This window comes from Ursus maritimus, unplaced genomic scaffold, assembly GCF_017311325.1.
Source record: "Ursus maritimus isolate PB19 unplaced genomic scaffold, ASM1731132v1 scaffold_15, whole genome shotgun sequence".
NCBI classification, from domain to species: domain Eukaryota; kingdom Metazoa; phylum Chordata; class Mammalia; order Carnivora; family Ursidae; genus Ursus; species Ursus maritimus.
In genome coordinates this window covers 55151462-55172800 of record NW_024423897.1, presented here as the reverse complement: position 1 = coordinate 55172800, position 21339 = coordinate 55151462, and the positions used below count along the sequence as shown (strand labels likewise).

Here is a 21339-nt window from a genome sequence, read left to right as displayed (position 1 = left end):
TGCAGAGCCTTTAACGTATTCAAAAATAGATATGAGAAAAATCTATTATTTAATGAAATGGGAGCAAATGTAATAAATTTTTACTAGAAATACAAAATTAAGTCCTCTGTGCTCTTAGATAAATTGACTTCAGATATCCTTAAAATGTAAAAAAGATGTAAAAGAATAAGGCACCAGGGTGATAGAAAGTGCTGGAAAGGGGGAGGGGGCTAGAGGAACAGGGATTAGAACTGAATATTAAACAAACTTGTTTTAGGCAAATTCTCCTGGAGTGGGCTGGGCGGCTCCCTCCTTCAGATTCAATTCCAAAGAGTCCCTGGTGTGGAATCACTTTTATTTTTCCTTTGACGACTGCCCATGACGTTCCGTTTATCCTCATGCGGACTTTGTAGAATTTCCAAAATGCGGGGACTTGGGCAGAGCATGTCTGTGATTTGCCCCGGGCCCTGAGCTTTCAGTGGGAGTTTCTGTCCATACTTTTTTATTGCCGAAGCACTGCGACATTTTAATGAATCTCTGGCCCTCTGGGTTGCAGAGTATCTGTCACATATGCACTACTGACAGCACTTTATTTAAAAATTATCGTACTTGGAAGCATAGATTTAAAATAGTAGGGACCGATTTGGAAGCCCTTTCTTATAACCCTGGATTCGCATGTCCAGTCGTGCTCCTTGGGTGTGTCGTGATGAGCGCCTGTCTCACGATGTGGGCAGGGATGGCACTGGCCTCTCCCTCATCCCTCCCACTTGGCACCCTGAGGCATTGAGCTATCCGGGCTCTCACACTCACCTCTCCAGAAGCCTCTGTCAACACGGTATTGGGCAGAGCCAGCCTGATGGGTGTGTGTGATGATAATGCAGCTCTTAAAGTCAGATTTTAGGGAGCTCCGCCCTCTTTCCAGAATAGCCTGGAGGTCTGGACCCGCTTTTAGCATCACTGATGCTGGGTGGCTGCAGATCACCCTAGTGTCCAAGAGTTGAGGTTGGCCCAGTTCCCCTAGATGAGACAAGGGCTGGTCCCCAAGATGAAGAGAAACACCCCTAGTCTCCCTGCTGGTCTGATCCAGCATCTTTGAGCTCGTTGTCTGGTTTATGTATTTTCATTGCTTTGAATGGCTGGCTGCATTTTCTCACTGAGGGGTCACCTTTTGCCACCTTCCAGCGTTGGTCAGGGGCAGGGGCCACGAGGGGCAGTGGCCGCCTCTTGCTCTCCGCGTGTCCCCTCCGCTGTGACGCCACCCTGCCTTCCCCTTTGCTGTCTCTCTTCCTTGCTTGCCTCTTCTTCCTTTGCCTGTTTTCTTCTGCAGCTTTGGCTAACTGTCCCGATCCTCGCTGGCACTACCACTCTGAGGTCTAAAAAGGGCAGAAGGGCAAGGTGACCATGCGGGGCAGTGTGGTGTCCCTGTAGATTTGTGGTGACCTCCACCGACCCAGTGAAGGAAGGACAGATTTCCCAGCTTCTGGCAAATGGTTTAGGATTTCGGCACAGGCCCCATGCATTATTTTTTTTAAGATTTATTTATGTATTTTGAGAGAGAGAGAGAAGAGGAGGGACAGGAGAGAATCTTTCAAGCAGACTCCCCGCTGAGCAAGGAGCCCACCGGCTGGTGGGGCTCAGTCCCACAACCCATGAGATCATGACCTGAGCCGAAACCAAGAATCGGATGCTCAACCGACTGAGCCGCCCAGCCCCCCTTATGCCCATTTAAGGGAGGAGACCTAGTTTGCTCCTCTGACAGATGACAGCCCCACTCTGCTGTACGGAGGGAGTGGGGGAGCCGGGATCTGCTTGCACCCCTGATGTTTATTAACTGTAAATAGTGAATTTTAAGTTGACAGGTACCTTCTCAGGGATTTATATATAAATGTAGTTAGAAGAAAAGATGAAGTATATTTTAATACTTACATTAAAATGTTTGAGTGAATTATGATTACACTAGACAGAAGAAATATTTCCAAGACGATGTCAATGCTGCTGTCTTCCAGGGAGAGGTCCGCCGTCTCCCTCGGTTGAGATTTTCTGGTTATTGGAGACCCGGGACCTCGGCAGCTGAAACGGCTCTGGGGTGGACCACGAGGTCACCTCAGCCCCTCTCAGTTACCTCTTGTGGATGGGAACCCTTGTAGTTAAGAAAATTCAGCCTGTATGTTAAGTAGCGGTGGCTGTGATAACACAGATGGCTATTCACCCGTTTTACCTCTAGAACTGCTCCCCCCACCCCGTCTGATACCAGGGTGCGCGGAGTGACAATGACAGTTTCTTGTCCTGGCTTATGTGACTCCAGTGTTCGTAGTCAGCCCGGCGCCGGGCTCCCCTCTGGGAAGGAGGAGGGAAAAGCTGGGAGAGGTTCGTCTGGAATGACCTCAGCCTTCAGGGCATCAACTCTCCGTGTCTTTGGCCACCCTAGAGAAACACAGCCCGGAGCATCATGGACCTTCCTTACCCTCTCTGAGGCCCCTCCCGGCAGGCTCCTGGCAGCAGTGGGTCCCTCAGCGACGTGAAGGTCAGGAATCGCAGTTGCTTGTCTCAGCTTCGGGCCCTCCCGGGACCCCAGGCTCGTTCTGCGGAGAAGGACGGCAAGATTCGTGGAGTCGGCGGGAACACGGGGCTTGTGCGTGGAGGAGGCCCGTGCAGACCGGCTCCGCCCACTTCCTGCAGCGTGTGAGCGGGGCCCTGGGGGTCCAGCATGAGTGGGGGCCAGGCGGTTGTGCGAGAAACGGAATCCCGCGAGGCGGGGCCAGCCCCCAGTCCGGAAACGGATGCAAAGCCTGTCATCCTTAGGGAAGAATCCGGGAACCAAGTCATGAAGCCAGGCCTTCCCGAGAGCTCAGTGAAGGAGCCAGGACTAAGAAGTGGGCTCGGTTTGTCTCTTGCAGCCTCAGTTCCCACGACAGTCAGAGAGCAGACCGCCTTTTCCGGATTGCCCGCATTGCTCTGCGCGAGGAGTTCCAGGCCTGATGTAAGTCAGCTGTTCCTCTACTCCCGGTTCGCCTGGAGGTCCCTGCTCGCTGGTTTCCCATTCTCGCACCACGCACGGACGCCCCGGGCTCTGGAGAGCCGTCATCAACCCCTGTAAAGCTTCTGGTCACAGGCTTTTATGGGATGAAGTGCTCACACTTGTTCTTTTTTATAGCATTCGGGAACATTCGAACACGCTACCCCAATATTTGCTCGGGACCCTTTCCAGCCTGTGTGGATAACGAGTCTGCACTGGCCGTGGGTTCTCCGCACACGGAGTCCCCTCCGGGCCAAGTTCCCCGTGTGCGGGGTCGTCGGTTCCCAGACCACCGTCTGGTAGCGGAGGGAAGGCAGGGGGGTCCAGCACAACTGGCCCTTAGAGAACAATGAGGTCACATGTGTGGCAGCAACTGGCGTTGGGTAGATAATCGTCACAGTGGGGGTGCTGTCACCCCATAAAGAATGTACAACAAAACAGTTCTTCCGGAAAGGCTGATGGCTGTGTTCCCCGTTTTCACACCTCAATGCGTTTAGAACTTGTTTCGTTCGCCTGGATAACTCTGGAGTCAGCTGCTCCTTTCTGGGACCTTGAATTCACGTGTTTCTTCATTAACATTTAAAAGAAGAGGCTAAAAAAATTCCTTCTGGAGGTTGTTTTTGGAAAAAAAAAAAAAGGCAAAAACACAAACCCACCACTACCTGAACTGATTTAGCTAATGTTCGAGAGACTCCATTGAATGCCAGTGCCGTGCACGCGATCTCCTGTGACCCCGCCTGACACAAGACACAGCCCCTGCAGGGCTCCAGCGGCCCCTGGCTGCCAGCCGTGCCAAAGTGGACAGTGTGTGCTACGGCGTGAGTGTGCACGCCCGCGGGCGTGCACACTCACATGAACTGAAAGGAGACCGGGCTTTGTGCTCCCAAAGGTGACCTCTGCTGTGGCTCCCAGGGAAGGTCAAGGGTGACCTGCTTCAGTGAGTGTGTTCAGGGGGGTGGGGCAGCCCAGGACTCATGGGAAGCACTCTGTTCGATGGGACACGTAACACAGCCAGTGTGTCATAGTGCACGCCCGCGGGCGTGCACACTCACATGAACTGAAAGGAGACCGGGCTTTGTGCTCCCAAAGGTGACCTCTGCTGTGGCTCCCAGGGAAGGTCAAGGGTGACCTGCTTCAGTGAGTGTGTTCAGGGGGGTGGGGCAGCCCAGGACTCATGGGAAGCACTCTGTTCGATGGGACACGTAACACAGCCAGTGTGTCATAACCCTACAGGAGCTCCTGGGCAAGGTCCAGTAGCCAAATCTGGGACATCTCTCTGCCTTTGACATTCAACCTTTGCATCGGGAGGCGGAAGCCGGAGACGACTCTGCTTGGGGAGCTCCACCAGCCATTCCGTGGTGGCCACGGGGTGGGGACTGAATTTCTTGGAATTTGGTGCCAGGTTAGCCATACAATCAATGCCATCTTTCCCTGAGGAAGCACTAGGATTTTCCCAAGTCTGCCCAAGTATTAGGTAGTCTAATGAAAGCTAACCCAGTTGGGGTTTTGAGAGAAATGGGTTCATCCTAGTGTTACGCCTTTGTCTTTTTTTAAAAGGAATGGTAGGTGAGAAATCATGAAGCTGGTGGTTCCAGGGAGAGCAGTGACCTGTCTTGACCTGACGCTTTATCATGTTTTGGGAGGTTGTGTTGAAGCACTTTAATGCCGTTTTTTTTTTTTTAAAGATTTTATTTATTTATTCGACAGAGATAGAGACAGCCAGCGAGAGAGGGAACACAAGCAGGGGGAGTGGGAGAGGAAGAAGCAGGCTCACAGCAGAGGAGCCTGATGTGGGGCTCGATCCCATAACGCCAGGATCACGCCCTGAGCCGAAGGCAGATGCTTAACCGCTGTGCCACCCAGGCGCCCCTAATGCCGGTTTTTGAGCAGATGTTCTAGAAGCTGGTTTGGAGCTGCACAGCTCTGGTGACCCTATAAACCCTGGGAGCCTGGCGGACGTCCTGAGGACTGGGAATGAGATCCCCTGGTCAGATGAACAGAAAAAGCTCTCCTTGGAATTCTCTTCGTTCAGATCATTGTCCTGCCTGGCTTTTTTGGGGGCGTCTGAGGGGGTGTGTTTTTAATCATAAGAGAGCCGAGCAGACCTCAGCACGGGGTGCCAGATTGCTAGTTAGGCCATCTCGGTAGATAGGCTCTGTTTTCTGAATGTAAAGCTATTTTCATTGTTGTTTCCGAAAGTGGATATTATAAAAATGTTGACTCCGGATGGAACTGTATACATTGCATAGGTTTTTATTTTGAGGTGAGTTTTGTTACAGTTTATAAAAGATATTTTCCTATTTAGACCTCAGGGCTACTTCGGGACCTACAAATACATGCGACTCCCGGCAGCTTCAAATTCTTTCTATCCAAAAGGTTAATAATAAGCTTTAAGTTAAATATGATACCTTATTCAGCAGAAAGAATGTGTCTGTCCCTTTTAACTTTTTTTTTTTTAAAGATTTTATTTATTTATTCAACAGAGATAGAGACAGCCAGCGAGAGAGAGAACACAAGCAGGGGGAGTGGGAGAGGAAGAAGCAGTCTCATAGCAGAGGAGCCTGATGTGGGGCTCGATCCCATAACGCCGGGATCACGCCCTGAGCTGAAGGCAGACGCTTAACCGCTGTGCCACCCAGGTGCCCCATCCCTTTTAACTTCTGACAAATTCTGTATCTCATATTTAAAATGTATAGAGAAAATAATGTAAAAATACGGGGGGATGGTGGCTACAGGATTAAAAATCACTTGTGAAATAAACATTCTCATGGTACAGTGGTGTGGTATTGGAATAAACCAAAGTGTGTATTAATTAGAAAATGAGACAATTAAATATGTCAGTATTTTTAATGTCACTTACTTTGCTCGAAATAGATGTGCACTTGCTTCTTCTGACACACTTTTACTTCACTCTTCAGTGGTAAGGTTTTTAAGTTAATGATTTATCCAGGAATATTTTCACTGATGTTAAAATAATCCCGTGCGATCCTCCTCTTCTCAGGGGGGCTTTGTTTTTATGTGTATTCTTTTTTTTTTTTTTAAGATTTTATTTATTTGACAGAGAGAGCGCACAAGCAGGGGGAGGGGGCAGAGGGAGAAGCAGACTCCTCGGGATTCGGGACTTCATCCCAGGACCTTGCGATCATGACCTGGCCTGAAGGCAGACACTTAACCTACTGAGCCACCCAGGCAGCTCTGTGTATATTCTTACCTAACGGGTACAATGTAAATGTTGTTCTGGACTTTATTTATTTGAAACATGTCCTGGAAAAGCTTATCAAAGAACTCTAAAATTAGTTTTATTTTCTCTTAATACCTAAAAAGTAATGCGTACACTCAGAAAAATAAACCAAACTCTGTAAAAGGGTCTCAGATGAAAAGCAACTGACCCTCCCCTTGCGCAGTCCCTCCAATTATTTATGCATCCTGCTAGAAATAGCTTTAGATGTTTTCTTCCCTTCGTGTGTTACACAAACGAGATCACGTCGTACGCACGGTTTGCGTCACTCCTGTTTTGGGAAGAGCACGTTTGGCCCCATTGTTCATGCGGGTTCCATCCGGTATTCCTCAGTAGAGATGCGCCCCGGTTCACTGAACCATCTCCTGGTCTCGGGTTATCGCAGTATTTTCGGTTCCTACCACTTACGAGTAACCAAGAGCCTTGGCCTGACCTGCTGGTCTGCACAGGGAATGTTTGTCTAGGATTGGCGTGTAGAGGAGATTGGCCAGGGTGAAGGGAAGGCAGATTTTAATTTCAATAGTCACAGCGGGGTTGTTCTTTCCCAGGGCTCCTGAGTGAGTCTTCACCCACCTGCCCGTGAACAAAACAGGCCTCGTCCCTCCCGCAGCAACACCGGCTGTTCGTCTGACTTTCTGACGGTTGCTGGTCTGATGGTTAAAAAGCTGTATCTCATTTTAATTTTCAGTTCTGCAATTATTGGTGAGGAAGAGCATGGTTTCGTGTGTCTTTCGACCATTTTTATCTCCTGTTTGACGGATTCCTTATTTGTATCTGTTTCTCCTTTGTTCTTTATTGTACTTTTTGGTGTCCGTTTTACCGATTTGTAGGATTTTGCTATAAATTTCAGATCATAGTCTTTGACATATTGTGGGGTTTTCTCTCTCATTTTATCACATTTTATCACAAGGTGTCTTGTATAAAACTGTGAAATTAGGATTTAGTCAAATGTAATTTTTTAAATATTGGCATTTGTGTTTCTTTCTTTTCTTTCTTTTTTAAAGATTTTTACTATTTTTTAAAAAATAATCTCTGCCCCTAGCGTGGGGCTCAAACTCACGTCTCCGAGATCGGGAGTCGTGTGCCGCACTGACTGAGCCAGCCAGACGCCCCTAGGTGATTTTTGATGAGACTAAAAACAGCTCCTATTTATTTGGGAAATTCCACTCTGCTAGGAAGTCTGAAGTCTGACCCATTAAAAGATTGTCATTCTACTCCCCGAAAATCATAATTATTAAGGAAGGACCTAAATAGGAAGTCAAATTTTAAATAAAATTTTCTAGGCCAAGATTGTGATTGGAGATTTATTTGTATTTGTTGTTTCTGAAAAACAGGTGTATGTGTTGGGTGACATATTAGTAAATAGGAACACGTACGAGGGATAGTCCTTAAAGCGAAAACTGGGATGTGAAAAGAGAGGGGACAAGGGGGGGGCGCGTGGTCTCGTCCCCTTTATTTCCCTGACTGAGTCTGCTTGGGGCACGGTGAAGCTCCAGGCTCCCGCCCACAGCAGCCAAGGGCACGGTGGGATAGGCCTCCAGCAGGTGCGTTCCCTCACTGCCCACCCTGACCCCAAGCTTCGGGAGCAGTGTCTCCACACCGGGGCGGTCGGGTGGTCGGGTGGTCGAGAACGTCAGCTCCGAGGACCTCAGGACTCCTGCCTGCATGCAGCCCTGCTTGCTGGCTCCCCACGGTCATGCCTGCCATCTCCCTTGATGACGTCCTTGCTTGTTTGCAGGCGGGGACAGGAAAGGTGGCCCGGGCGGCCCAGGTGGCCTGAAAACCTCCGGCCTGCTGACGAAACAAAGTCTGATGTGCACCCCAGGGCTCCCCAACCCGGCCGCAGCCCAGCCTGCATCGTTCTGCCATTATCACGCTCACTTAAACAAAAATCTAACAAAATGTTAATACATCTTCCTGGCTAAAAATCAATCAATCAAATAAATGTTTAACTCAAAACTCTAGTCGACCTTGGTATTTCAAAAGCATTATTTAAACAAAATCAAGAAATTAGTTGTGAGGGTAAGATTTCAACTTTTCTTTAGCTCTTATTGAAAAAAGAAGCTTTATTAATAGTGCCATGAGCCTACATGAGAAGCTGGACCAGGCTGCCTCCCTCCGGGCCACCAGGAACAGGAGGATTCAGGGGTATGGTGGGAGAGTTATCTCGTAGTGGACAAGGTTGCAAAGTGTCGTCACTGCCTGGACAAAGGAGTCCCTTGGCTGGGAGCCCTTAGGTGTCCCACACTGCCCCATCACCCCCTGTCCTTGGGCTGCCTCCTGGGGAAGGGGAGACTGGCTTTTACCTATTAACTGTTCTGAGTGGTCATTGCCGGGGGCAGGCTTGGGGTCCTTCCTCACCAAACCCCACTGGGATGGCCCTCCCAGGTACATGACTTGTTTTCCTCCCTTGGTTGGAGTACATGGTGCCCTCTGTGGGGTTGGATGGGGAAGGTCATGGGTTGGACAGGAACAGCATTTCCTGGCCTTCTTCCTTCCCACTGCTGTGCAGGGCTGGGCACAAGTCCCACCCCATGCTGAACCCCCACCTGTGTCTTTTGAGCTCTACCCACTCATGCCAGTCCCACACTCAGGCCAGGGTGCCTGGGCCCAGTCGCAGCAGCATCTCTTGGAAAATTGTCGGAAATACCTCCTCCCAGCTGTATTTGTTTCCTGTGATAGCTGTGACCGTCGGAACTAACTTGGATGGCTTCAAAACCCGGACGTTCGCGATCACAGCGTCAGCACGGCTGTGCCCCCCTGGAGGCTGTGGCGGGATCCCTCCTTACCTCTTCCAGCTTCTGTGGGTTGCCAGCAACCCTTGGTGTCTCTGGCTTGTGGAGACACCACCACCACATGGCCGTCTTCCTTTTGCGTGTGTCTGTGTCCACACAGTCCTCTCTTAGGCCACGAGTCATTGGATTAGCCCCCACCCTATCCAGTATGACCTCATCTTCATTGTATGTGCAGTGATCTTATTTCCAGATGAGGTCACAGTCACAGGCATCTGGGGCTAGGACTTCAACAAGTCTTGCTGGGGGACACAATTCAACCCATACCACCCCAGATGATGGAGTCAGAGACGCTGGGAGCCTGGGAATGCTGCCCCCCCTAAACTCTGCACGCCCGCGGGACCCCTTCCCAGCACTCACTGTCCAGCGCCCCCGCCTTGCTGGCCTCTGGTGGCACCAGCCCCTTCTCGCTCCGCCCCTGAAGGCCACCAGTGTAGAGGCCGTGTCTCTGTGGTTCAGCACCATCTTCCAGCATCTGGAACAGGGCTTGGCCCCAGGCAGTTCCAGTTGTATCTGCGGACTGGTGAGCTGGGCGCTGGCTTCCTAACTTGGGACTGAGGCCCTTGGGTAATAGGCCACGGGCATAGTCCCGCTCCGTCCTCTGGGGGGCGGCACAGAGGAGCCAGGAGAGCCTGGACCCTTGCATCCGCTCTGCCCCCTTCTGGCTGCAGGGCTCTGGGCAAGTACCCTAACCTCATGCTTCAGTGCCCTTGTTTTTAAAGTGGGGTCACCTGGGTGGCTCAGTCAGTTAAATGTCTGACTCCTGATTTTGGCTCAGGTCATGATCTCAGGGTTGTGAGATCTAATGCCCCATGCAGAGCCTGCTTGAGATTCTCTTTCTCCTTCTCCCTCTGTCCCCCCAATCCCCTCACTCTTTCTCTCTCTAAAAAAATAAATAAAATAAAATTAAATTAAATTAAATTAAAAAGTGGGGATTTTCCTGGTTTGTAGGGCTTTCAGGAAGATTTAATTAAATGGCACAGAAACTGTACCGAGATCTTTAACAAGGTTGACAGAGTTGGCAGTCACTAAAAAGCTTCCTCCTTTCTCTGCTGTACTCCAGACTAAAACCTAGGGACAGTCACAGGGACATCTGCTGTCTAACTTTAGACCAGACTCCCAGGTGGGGAGTGGAGGTCTAAACGCTGCCCTCCCCCGCACCATCTCCCACTCACACCTGCTCTCTTCCCATTGGCTCTGAAAGCTCCTCGACCGTCCAGAGGCCACATCCATGGCGCCGGACCTTTTTATCCTGATGCCAAAAGAGTGGTCACAGCCAACACTCATACCAAATGCACTCGACTTCCCCCAGACAAAAGTCCCTCCATCCCACGGAAACAAGGAGAAAAGGGAGTCACTTCCTTCTCTGTTCCTGGTCCTGGGACAGCCTCAAAAGCTGAGCTTGAGCCTCCGTCCATGGGTCATTCGGGGTCTGCGGCTCCCCTCCCATCTCAGCTGCCCTCTGTGTGCATCTCCGGGTCATGCATGGGTCTGGGCTCTGTGCCTGGGACGTGAGCAGGAGCCAGAGGAGGCCCCAAGCACACCTGGGGCAGCCACCAACCTCCTCCCTTCATCTGCCCAGGAGGAGGAGAAGAACGGACTTGCCCCGGCCACTTGCCCCTGGCCGGGGGGAAGTGGTGGCTGTCCCGCTACCAAATGCCTCTCGGGATACTGCTGATCAGGCCATGTTGATCAGGGGACTGGTGTTTGACAAGGACAATATTAAATGACAGTGGCAACTAGCTAAATCAGCTCAGTAGGAACAGCAGTGTGGACAATACCCTGCTTTATTAGATTCAGCCTGGCTTTCCTCCCAGAAAAGCATACGGGGAAGAAGATGCTTGGCTTGCTGAATTAAACAACATGACAATACACATGTTCTAGGCTGTGTGGGGAAAGGTCTGTGGAGACAGACAGACTGGGGTCCACTGCTGGCTTTGCTACATGCTTTCCTTGTGACCCTGGCAGTGTTCATCATTTCCTTAAAGAAAGAGTCTCTGAATGATCGCTGCACACTCTGCCTGTTGCCAGTCTGGACAGAGTGCTGGGGGCCACTCTGAACATAGACTCTTTGCTGGTTACTTTGGTTGGCAGTCCTTAGGGGTTCTCCATCTCTTCTCTGCCTCTATGACCTCCAAGTGATCAGGAACGTCTCTCAAGAACCCTTGTGATTCCCAGTGGAAGGTAGGTCAGCATAATAACGGCTTGCAGTGGGGAGGAGGACAGACATGTCTTAAAGGCCCATTGGGAAGTCTTCTCCCAGACAGAATCCAGCCAGAGCTCTTCAGCCCCAGGCCATGAGTAAGCCCCTGCTCTGGTGAACTGCCTTGGATCGTGCATGGTCTCCGCAGGTGGAGAGGTGTCCCAGCTTCTCGCTGTTAGGGCTGTGCTGAAATCTTGGTGTAGGAGACTATAACCTGTGTTGGGCTTAGCAGCTGTGGTGGCCTCAGTGCCAGGAGCAGTGTCCCAGGCCATCTGCGTCAAGATCTTTCCAACTACAATGTAAAGGAAGAAGGGTGGCCCCTGGGAGAAGTGCATCATTTCTCCTCAGAGCCCGCAGTGGAGCCTGGCAAAGAGGCCCATCCTCAGGCCTTCTGGGAGGAGGGGGACCCCTGAGCTAGACGGTTGCTGCTAACCTGTGCTCTGACCATCCAGCCACCTGGAACTTAGAAAAGCAGCCACGGAGGGAAGTGGGCTTTCCACAAGGTGGTGAGAGCCTTTACTTTGAGCCTTATCACGCTGAGAGTGCCGTCCCTCCACCAGCACCCAGTGGTCCTGACTCTGGCCTGTGCCAGTGTCCTCAGGGTTGGAGCACAGGACAGTGGAGCCTGGCGCTGTCCCAAGAGATTGAACAATACAGCCAACAAAGTGTCGAATTACTGTGAGCTTCTCTGTTCTCTACTACTAATAGAGCGAAAACTACGCTGCTTTCTTAAAGAAGTTGTGGGCACAGGATGGGAAGGCGCATGAGGAGCCTAGGGGTCTCACTGTAGGGTTCAGAAGGGGTGGGGTGGGGGGTCAGGCGCGTGGAGCATCATCCCTGACAACCTTACCAACTCTCCCCGGTTAGGCATCTGCTCCCTCGGGGACCTCATCCTTACCCCGTGGTCTCTGGATGGTCTCTCCTCCCTCCTTCCCTTACACAACCTGGACATCCTCTCTATGCCTAAAACTCGTCTGCCAACTTAGCAAAACTGAACCTGGTAGTTGGCTGAACAAGTCATTTACCGGGGTTCCCAGGGTTGCTCCGGGTGCTCCTTCCTGGAAACTGGCCTGTGGTTTTCTGACCTCATGGCTTCCTGGAGCAGCCGCTGAAGGAGGTGAAGGAACAAGGTCTCCTCCTTTGTTCCAGGGAAAACCCACACCTACTTGGCCACTGTGAGTATTTGTGTCAAATAGGATTCTGTTGAGCTGCATATGAACGAAAACTCAATAACGGTCATTGTCATTGATATCGTCATAACCATCACCCTCATTATGATTTACACCACTATAAAAGCTTATCATGCTACTGTGTGCCAGGCACACAACAGCCCGGTCACATAGAAACTATTATTCACCTCATTTTACATGTGGGGAAACTGAGATACAGAGAGGTCAAGAAACCTCTGCAAGGTCTCAGTGCTAGTGAGTGGAGGTGCTGAGATATAATCAAGGTCCAGCTTCAAAGTCTGTGCTCTAAACTTTTCTGTTATGGCCAAAAAAGAGTGGCTAAAATATGTCAGGGTTTGTTCTTCTCTAGGCAAAGTCTAGAGAGGCAGGCTGGGGCTGGCACAGTGGTGTCACTCTCATCATGGACCCAGCCTCTTTCTATCCTTCTGTATCTGTGGCAGGAGCACCCATTCCCACGGTTGCCTCATAATCCAAGCTGACTGCTGGAGTACAAGGCATCACACCTGTTTTCCACGTAGGAGAAAGAGGTCAAGGGCAACAAGAGGCCAATCTCCTGGATGATTCACCTCCCTTTAAGGCACCACCCGCTTGTATGGCATTCACCAGAACTTTGTCTTGCAGCCACATATACCATGAGGTTGAAAAATGGAGCCATGGAACTGGGGACATTGCCTATACATTGAAAACGGGGCTCTATTCCAAAGAGGAAGGGGGAGTGGGTATAGAGGAGAAACTGGCATCCCTGCATCAAAGCAGAAGAAAGTCAATGATTTATTCTTATTTTCTGCTCTCAATCATCTCCTGGGGTACAAGCAGAAGGAGGTCCTGTCCACTTCTCCATCTGATTTTGGGGGCTTCTCACCAGCATAGACCGGCTCTCCTCATAGAACTTTCCTTTCTAGTTTGCTGCTCCAGCCCCACTGGAGGTGAGCACTGGCAGCGTGTGCCTAGGAGGGTCCCATTTACTGCTGGAGAAGACAATGTCTAGAACTTAGACTTGGATTTTCAGACAGTGAAGCAGGACTTAAATCTAGTCTTTCATGATTTCCTCCCTTTAGTGATCTGGCCCAACAAAGACCTTCAAGAGGAACGGGGTTCACATTTCTCCTAGGGCTACTCATCCTGGGAGCAGGACCTAGGCATCTCTCAGGCTTCAATTTAGATGTTTGGCAACCGGAGGGTTGTTGCCAAACTCTTGGGACCTACTGCCCCCTGGGATGACTTCCATTGGTTGGCAGGGGAACATTGGAGCGCTCTTCCGTAGGGGACCCCAGAGATGGTCTGGGTTGTCAGTGGGTGGGCGATGGATTGAGTGTGGAAATGATAGTGGAGTGTTCTGTTCTATCAAGATTGGTGGCGGAAAGCCTAGAGCTTGGTGTCAGATCAGTCTCAGCCTTGCTGCTAGCTACGTGAACAAGAAAGTTGCTTACCACACTAGGGCTTCAGTTGTCTTGTCTATATAACAGCGGCGGTAACGTGTACCGGGTGGAGTTGCTATGAGCCCTGGCGCGTGGTAAGTGCTCAATAAAGGTAAGGAGGAGGAGGAAGATGGCGGCAGTGATGATGAAAATGCTGGTGGTGAGGGTGGGGGTGGGAAATATATCTACTTGGGTGACCTTGGGATTTATGGAAAACAGTGTAACTCTGGGTAAATTTATATAGTTGAAACAAAGCATTGATTCATCAATGCCCATTTATCCTTTTCTTATATGTTCAGTTCCTTAATTGTCCTCGAAGAAAATACTTGTGTATCACGCTGATGCAGATTCTCTTTCTGAGATGTCGCAGTACTTCGTGCCTGCAAAGTAATAATCTTTTGGTTTTGTTGTTGTTTCCTAGGATAACTTTTTTGGGGGGGTCCTTTTAATATACTAAGAGCCTCTATGAAGATAGTAAAATAACTTATTAAGTTGAAGACAACCTTCGTTTTAAGGCAGAAAAAAAAGCTTTAGCTATGAAAGCCAAACCATAAATCTATGAAGGAATTCATGAGTTATCTTAACTGGCAGGATGGGCTTAGCGTCATCCTAGGGCTGGGAAATGTATATGATGTGACATTATACGTCTTTGTGGGGGTTTCCCGATTATGCTAGAAGGACTGACTTATGGTGACTCCGAACCCTGTTGCTTAGGTTGGTTTGTTCTGGTTGTAATTTTTGTTCAGAGGTCCTTCCTACTAAAAAATCTCCTTTCCTCAGGCCCAGCCTACACTAGTCGGAGAGGTGGCACGTGCCAGGATGTGGGTTTCTTGCCCTGGTCCCACAAGTGAGGACGGGGACTCACCCGCAGTGCTCTGTTGTTGTGGGCAAGGACATCCAGGGAACGCTTTCCTGGCTCTGGCCTGACATCGCCTCTGCTGTTTGAGAAGTCTGGTGACCAGAACCAGGAGGAGTCTTAACCTCACTGAAAGTGCTACTCCTTTGTACCCAGTGACTCTGTGGTCAACCAGGGCTTCCCCGGTTAGGGGTGACACCCTGACAGTGTTTCTAGAAGTGACTGAACCCACAAGTTTCTAGCCAACTGACGCACAGAGGCCGAGGCATCATTGGCATCGAGGGTGGAGAATGTTGTGATGAAGCACGTGACTTTTGCAAACTTCTGTTCCATCTCATGCTTTGAAATGTGGTTTCTATGTACCTTGGAATGTGGTCTAGTTGTACACGCTGCTGCTAAACGGAGAGCCAGCTCATTGGACATCCTCATCTCGAAGGGGTATAGAGGATGTCACCTTCCCAGTGTGTCACCCCGGTAGGACGGAGTTGTGAGTAAGAAGCGACCACCTCCCCCAGGAGGTCACAGCTGGCCTTAGTCCTACCATGGCCAAAACAAGGGTTTGCGGAGGGGCTGCTGGTGGGTGGCTGGGGACTCTGCCAGGACACGGGGGTACAAGGTGCGGCCGAGTCCCTGCCCAAAGGAGATCTGTACCCACACAGCTTTCTCATCCCTCCACATCGTGCTCGGCTGCTCGCTCTGCAGAGATGCCCATTTTCCAATTTTGCTCTTCACCCCTCTGCCGCGTGCACTAACTCGGAGATTAATCAGCTTGAGATACACACGGTCCCTTTTGGAAAACAGGATGCTGTCATTTGGAAGAGGTTTCTAGACCTTCTTAGGAGAAGATGAAGTAGCTGAGTCAAAAGCCTGGGTGTCTGTCCTGTCTGTCCTAGTGAGTGTGCTGGGGAGGCCACGGGGGACATTTATCTCCTCTCTTCCGTGTATCGATGACTGGGGAAGCCCCCCTCATGCTGGAGAAGACTGCATGCTCTCCCTGAAGGGAAGCCTTGCTTTATCTAAAACTTTCCTTTACAACCACACCAGGGCCATTTGCTATTTGCTGCTCCAGGGACTGAAAAGCACACACAAGCTCAAGCTATTTTAGCTGCTTGCACCAAACGTGCGCTTGTCACTGAAACACATATATCATTTTTTTCAAGATTCCAGGATGAGGGAAATTTGCCTCTAACTATGTAACTGCATTGTTAGAAGTCACGGAGTTCTAGAACAGGACCATTAGGGCTTCTCAACCCTGGTTGTTGACATTTTGGTCTGGATAATTCTTTGTTGTCGGAGCTGTCCTGTGCATTGTAAGATTTTTGGTTTCATCCCTGGCCTCTACGCACCAGATGCTACCACCAGCACCTCTCTCTTCCTCCCCAATCCCCAGCTGGGACAACTAAAAATGTCTCCACACATTGCCAAAGGTTCTCTGGGGGTAAAATCACCCCCAGGTGAAAACCACTGCCCCAGAATAATGAAACTTTGGTAGTGCTCCAGATACACTCCATGTTCTCGATACATCTCTATTGAAAGAATGACGCAAACAGGTTTCTGGTAACTTGCATGGAAACTGAGCCCTTGTGCGACAACATGTTGGACTCTCTTTTAGGTGACCCTCAGCAGCACAGAACGACAGCGCTGAAAGGCAATCAAAAAGCTGATTCAGGGCTTCTGGGGTGAAGTCCCAAATCTCCCTCATTTTATCAGTTCATTACATCAGATCATGTTGGGTCTTTTTCAGTTGACAAATTGGAATTTTTTTTTTAAAGATTTTATTTATTTATTCGACAGAGATAGAGACAGCCAGCGAGAAAGGGAACACAAGCAGAGGGAGTGGGAGAGGAAGAAGCAGGCTCATAGCGGAGGAGCCTGATGTGGGGCTCGGTCCCACAACGCCGGGATCACGCCCTGAGCCGAAGGCAGACGCTTAACCGCTGTGCCACCCAGGCGCCCCTGGAATTTTTTTTTTTTTAAAGCATAGCAGTTGAACTTATAATATTTAGCACTAAAGGGTAGGGTGAGGGAGAAATTATTTTCTCTTGTCCTGAATGCCCTTAATTGCATTTTAGACAGTCTGTTCGGAAGGGCCGCTTAGATGTTCGACAGAAGAGAGGCAGATGCTTCAGCGTGGCCAAGGTGAAAACAGGAACCCGAGAAAAATGAGCAGCAATGAAAAGTCAGGATGGCTCATTTTATGTGTCCTCTTGGCTGGGCCACGGGGCCTCGACATTTGGTCGAACGTGATTCTGGATGGTTCTGGGAGGCTATGGTTGAGATTTACACAGAAGTCAGTGGACTTTGAGGGCAGCAGGTGCCCTCCATGCTGTGGATGGGCCTCATTCAGTCATGTGAAGGCCTGAAAAGAACGAAAGACTGACCTCCTCCAGCTCCCAGGGGGAGTTCAGCCAGCAGACGGCCTTTGGGCTTGAACTTGGACTCTTCTCTGGGTCTCGCACCTGCTGGCCCACCCTGCAGATTTCTTTATTTCTCTAGCTAGCGATCATCGATCTATACCAATCATCACCCACCATCACCTCCTGTCGGTTCTGTTTCTCTGGAGAACTCTGGCTAATGCAACTATGGAAGAAATTTCAAATACTCCGAGTTTCACAGTTAACCGGCACCGCCTACTCAGCCCCCTCCACTCCAGGAGCAGATGGCTGTAGACGCCCCCTGGGATGGTTATGAAATGCCTGGGTTTTTTTGGTTTTGTTTTGTTTTTGTTTTTATACTGCAGAGGCCAGCAGGATACCAAGTCTTGGGGAAAAAAGTTGACTTTGGGGTTTGCAAAAAAGAAGCATTTAACCAGCACGGCAGCTGGGAAGTTAAAAAAAGTTGCAGAGCAGCAGAAGAGTGCCACGGCCATTGAGGCCGGAGACAGGTGTTTTAAAAATAATTAATTCATTAATTGAAAACCTGCTGGGTTTGGCAGTATCTTTCCTCTCCCTCCAGGTCCTCCCTCCAGCCTTGCCCCTTTATGGGGCACCTGAGCGTGGTGACCCCACCTGGGCCGGGCAGTGCCCTCCACTTTGCTGGTGGTCATTCCATGGTCTCCAGGGGTTCCCACCGTTTCTGGCGGGTTTCGGTGAAGCTATGGGCCCGTTGCACCCTAACGCTTTGCTCCCGGTGCACACACCGGATCTCTGCGTCCCTACCTAGCTTGTGAAAGCACCAGGACCAAGGATGGGGGACAGTATTTTCTGGGTTTGGGCGTGTGCTTGCGTGCACTGGAGTTAGCCTTTGAGAACGTCATGCCTGAGGGTGCTCGAAAGGCCCATCACAGGCCCCCCACTGCCTTTGCCCTGTTCCGCAGCGTCTTCTGGTGTTTGCTTGAATCGGGCAGAATCTCACGGTGTCTCTGGTCTTGTGTCATAAATTAACCACCAACACGATAAAGATGATCAATTAGGATCGACTGAGAGCTCACCGCGGCAATACGCACACAGCCCCCCTCCCTAGAAGTTCAGGATGGTTCCATTCGGCAGTGATAAAGCTGAGGCCTGCCGAAGAAAAGCCAGGCCCTGCAGGTTCTAAGTGGGAGAGGGGAACGTGAGCTCGCAGGGCCAGCCCTGGCTCTGAGCTCCGATGGCGGCCGGCAGAGCTCCATCAGGGGCTGACCCTAGACTGAAGAGTGGTGCTGAGGTGGCCCCTGAGGGGGATGGGTGTTGAGGTCGGAAGTGTGGACCTGAGGACCAGCAGGGGTTGACATGTGGCCCTTGTCCTTCTCCCTGGACCCAGGGGAGGGGATGGCACAGGAGGGAGGTGTTGAGAGTGCGGAGCTGGTCTCCCCAGACCCGGCCAGGGTGGCAGTGGGCCTCACAGCTGATCCAGCTTGGAGAGGGGGTCTGCTTCTCGGTCTATCCCAGGGCAGGGCACAGGCTCTGGCTCCTTGGGCAGCCCCTGGATGAGGGGGCAGCCCAGGAGCACCACCATGCATGCCTCCCCATAACCTCTCAAGTCTCCATCAACCCAGTAACACCTGTAAACGTTACCAGGGGATTTCTTGCCGAAACCAGTCAAGGGGCTGAGCTTCGTGCTGGGGTGACAGAAGCCCAGTGCACAGCAGGCAGAAGCCAGGGCAAATGCAAGCCTTGTTGACCTCTGGGTCACATCAGTCCTATGGGGTCCTTAGGGTCCTCAGGGTCCTAAGGATCTGCCCATCCCTGCTCTGCTGATCATTAGCTGGGCCTCTCTGGCCTCCTCTCCAATGCCACACTGTTGTTCCTGGACACAGCCTGGACTGGCATTGATCCAGCCATCCCTCTGCAATCTTCTGTCCCTGCTATCCCAAATCTCTGCACCCTACCAGTGCCACCTGCCCACATTGGGAGCGCTGTCCTTTTGAAACTGGTATCTGTATTAACCCGGAAGTTAATATCCGTGATTGTTTTTCATCCTTGCAAAACCCCTTTCTCTGCACACATAATGGCCCAGTCAGGTGGAGAACTGAGGACCAGAGATGCTAATTGAAGAACTGGCCTCAGTAGGGGCAAGGCTGGAAGCAGCAGGGGTAAGCTGGTTCCCCCCCAGTGCATGGCCCCCTGCCCCACTCCTTGCCCCAAGTCCCCCTCCCCACCTCACCGTCATGGGCAGGCCTGGGTATGTCTGCTCAAGACCCCGCCTCGGTTAAGGCTCAGCTCAGCGCAGGACAGCCCAGCCGGCGCCTGCCCTGCCCCCCTCCCGTCAAAGGGCGGCCGCTAAGCAGAGCTTTTCGTCCCTGTGGGATTTTTAGATTAGATCGGCATTTGTCCTCATCACAGAACTTCTTTCTCTGTGGTTTGTGCCTTCTGCTTACACTCACCTGTGCTTACCCAAACTGCTAGCATCCGGTCACCCCTGCGATTCCCTGTCGCCCCGAGGACTTCAGCATCCAAGTCATAATCCTTGGGGTCTCAGTATCCAGACTGCCCTTTCCAGGCCGTCTCATCTCCTTGCCTCCTCTCACTTGATCTTTGCCATCCTGCTGCCCGGCTCCCCCGAATCCCTCTGCCTGCCAGTCCCCCAGGCCATCCCCTGGCCCCCAAGGGTCCCCTCCATGCACCTGCCCTTCTGGGCTAGCAGGTGGGGGGGTGTCTTATTGAACGTGCACCCTAGCCTATGATCTGGATCCCCGCCTCAGCTCTGCCCCTCGCTCACACTGACTTAAACAACTCTTTGTTGAGGTAGGATTTCCACACCACACGATGTGCCCATTTAAAGTGCACAAATGGGTTTGTCATATTCACAGGCGTGTGCGAGCATCCTTTCAGGGGGTTTTTGAATATTTACATCACTGCAGGAAGAAACCCGGTTCCTATCCTCCCGGCCCCCCACCAGCCCGAGCAGCCACTGTCTCTGGTTAGCCTCTGTTCTGGACAGTTCCTAGGAACAGAATCCTATACTGCACGGTCTTAAGTACCCGGCATCATTCACCGAGAACAGCGTGCTCAAGGTCCGTCCGTCTGTCCTGTGCCTTCTCTTGGTGCCTCACTCCTCTTTGTGGCCACGGAAGGCTCCACTGTACAGACAGACTACAGTTGCTCATCCATCCTTCAGCTGAGGGACGTTCAGATTGTTTGCACCTTCGGACCGCTGTGAATGGTGCCGCTACACATGTTTGTGTGTTTGTGTCGACGTGTTTTCACTGCTCTCAGCGGCTGCCACCATTTTACGCTCCCAATAGCACGGCGTGGGGTTCTGATTTCTCTGCATCTTTGCTGACACTTGTTATTATTTGACTTTTGATTTTAGCCATCTCCGTGGCAGTGAAGTGATTGTGATTCGCATTTCACTGGTGACTCACGATACTGAGCGTCTTTTCACGTGCTTATGGGCTATCGGCAGATCTCTCTTAGACAAACTTTTGCTGACAGCGACTTTTGCCACCAGGCACTGTGCTTCACTCTTCCCATCTGTAAAATGGGACAGTCGTCACCGACGGAAAACTCTTATAGAGAAGATGTGGGATCTAGAAACATGTGACCCTGGGTGAGGACAGGTACAGCCGAGAGCTGCAGACTCACAAGCTGCTGGGACCTGGGGACAGACAGAGACCCGGCTGGAGGCCCCAAGCATGCACCTGCCTCTCTCCCCGTCTCCTGCAAGCAGGCTGTGACTGTTCCCACTAATTTGCAGCTGGGAAAGCATTCTTACGGCTAAGTTTATTCAGAAAAGTGATTTATGAAATGAACACGGAGTCAAACAGTGTGATCAGGGAAGGAGGTTCCTGGCTTTTCAGCACACAGTTGATGCTCTGGGTTGAATTATGTGTCCCCAAATGACACATCAAGTCCTAATCCCCACTATCTGTGAATGTGGCCTTATTTGGAAATAGGGTCTTTGCAGGTCTAATTCCTTAGCGTGAGGTCATACGGGATTAGGTGAGCGCTAATCCGTTGACGGTGTCCTTAGAAGAAGGGGATGTGGACACACATGCACACAGAGAAGATGTCCGTTGGATTTACATCGAAGCCAGCAATAAACACCAAGGAATTCCAGCAGCCATCAGAAGAAGGCCGTAAGCATCACCTAGAGCCTTCCTAGGGAGGAGAGTCCTGCTGATATCTTGAGTCCAAGCCTCTAGACTCCAGTACCATGAAATAATACATTTCCACCGTTTCAAGCCAGCCAGTTGGTGGAACTTTGTTACGGCAACAATGGGGGAG

General features: G+C 50.9%; 2 protein-coding genes across 6 annotated transcripts in view; one reads left to right on the top strand and one right to left on the bottom strand.

Annotated features, from left to right (window-relative positions):
• The window catches only part of ANKRD33B (ankyrin repeat domain 33B), an 81491-nt gene extending 73390 nt beyond the window's left edge, over nucleotides 1-8101 (top strand). Inside the window, exon 5 of the mRNA XM_040630545.1 lies at nucleotides 7972-8101. The gene's annotated coding sequence lies outside the window, so the exon portion shown is untranslated. The remainder of the gene's footprint in view (nucleotides 1-7971) is intronic.
• LOC103662238 (death associated protein) overlaps nucleotides 7524-21339 on the bottom strand; it is an 80727-nt gene continuing 66911 nt past the window's right edge. The window contains exons 4-5 of one of the 5 annotated variants that reach the window (XM_040630546.1): nucleotides 12254-12436; nucleotides 7524-8027 (exon numbers count right to left, since the gene is read on the bottom strand). In XM_040630546.1, the coding sequence (XP_040486480.1) occupies nucleotides 7788-8027; nucleotides 12254-12436 (423 nt within the window). In that variant the 3' untranslated portion in view covers nucleotides 7524-7787. Of the gene's footprint in view, nucleotides 8028-10806; nucleotides 11521-12253; nucleotides 12437-21339 lie in introns of those variants that run through there. The other 4 variants (XM_040630547.1, XM_040630550.1, XM_040630548.1 and 1 more) reach the window with 4 other exon arrangements.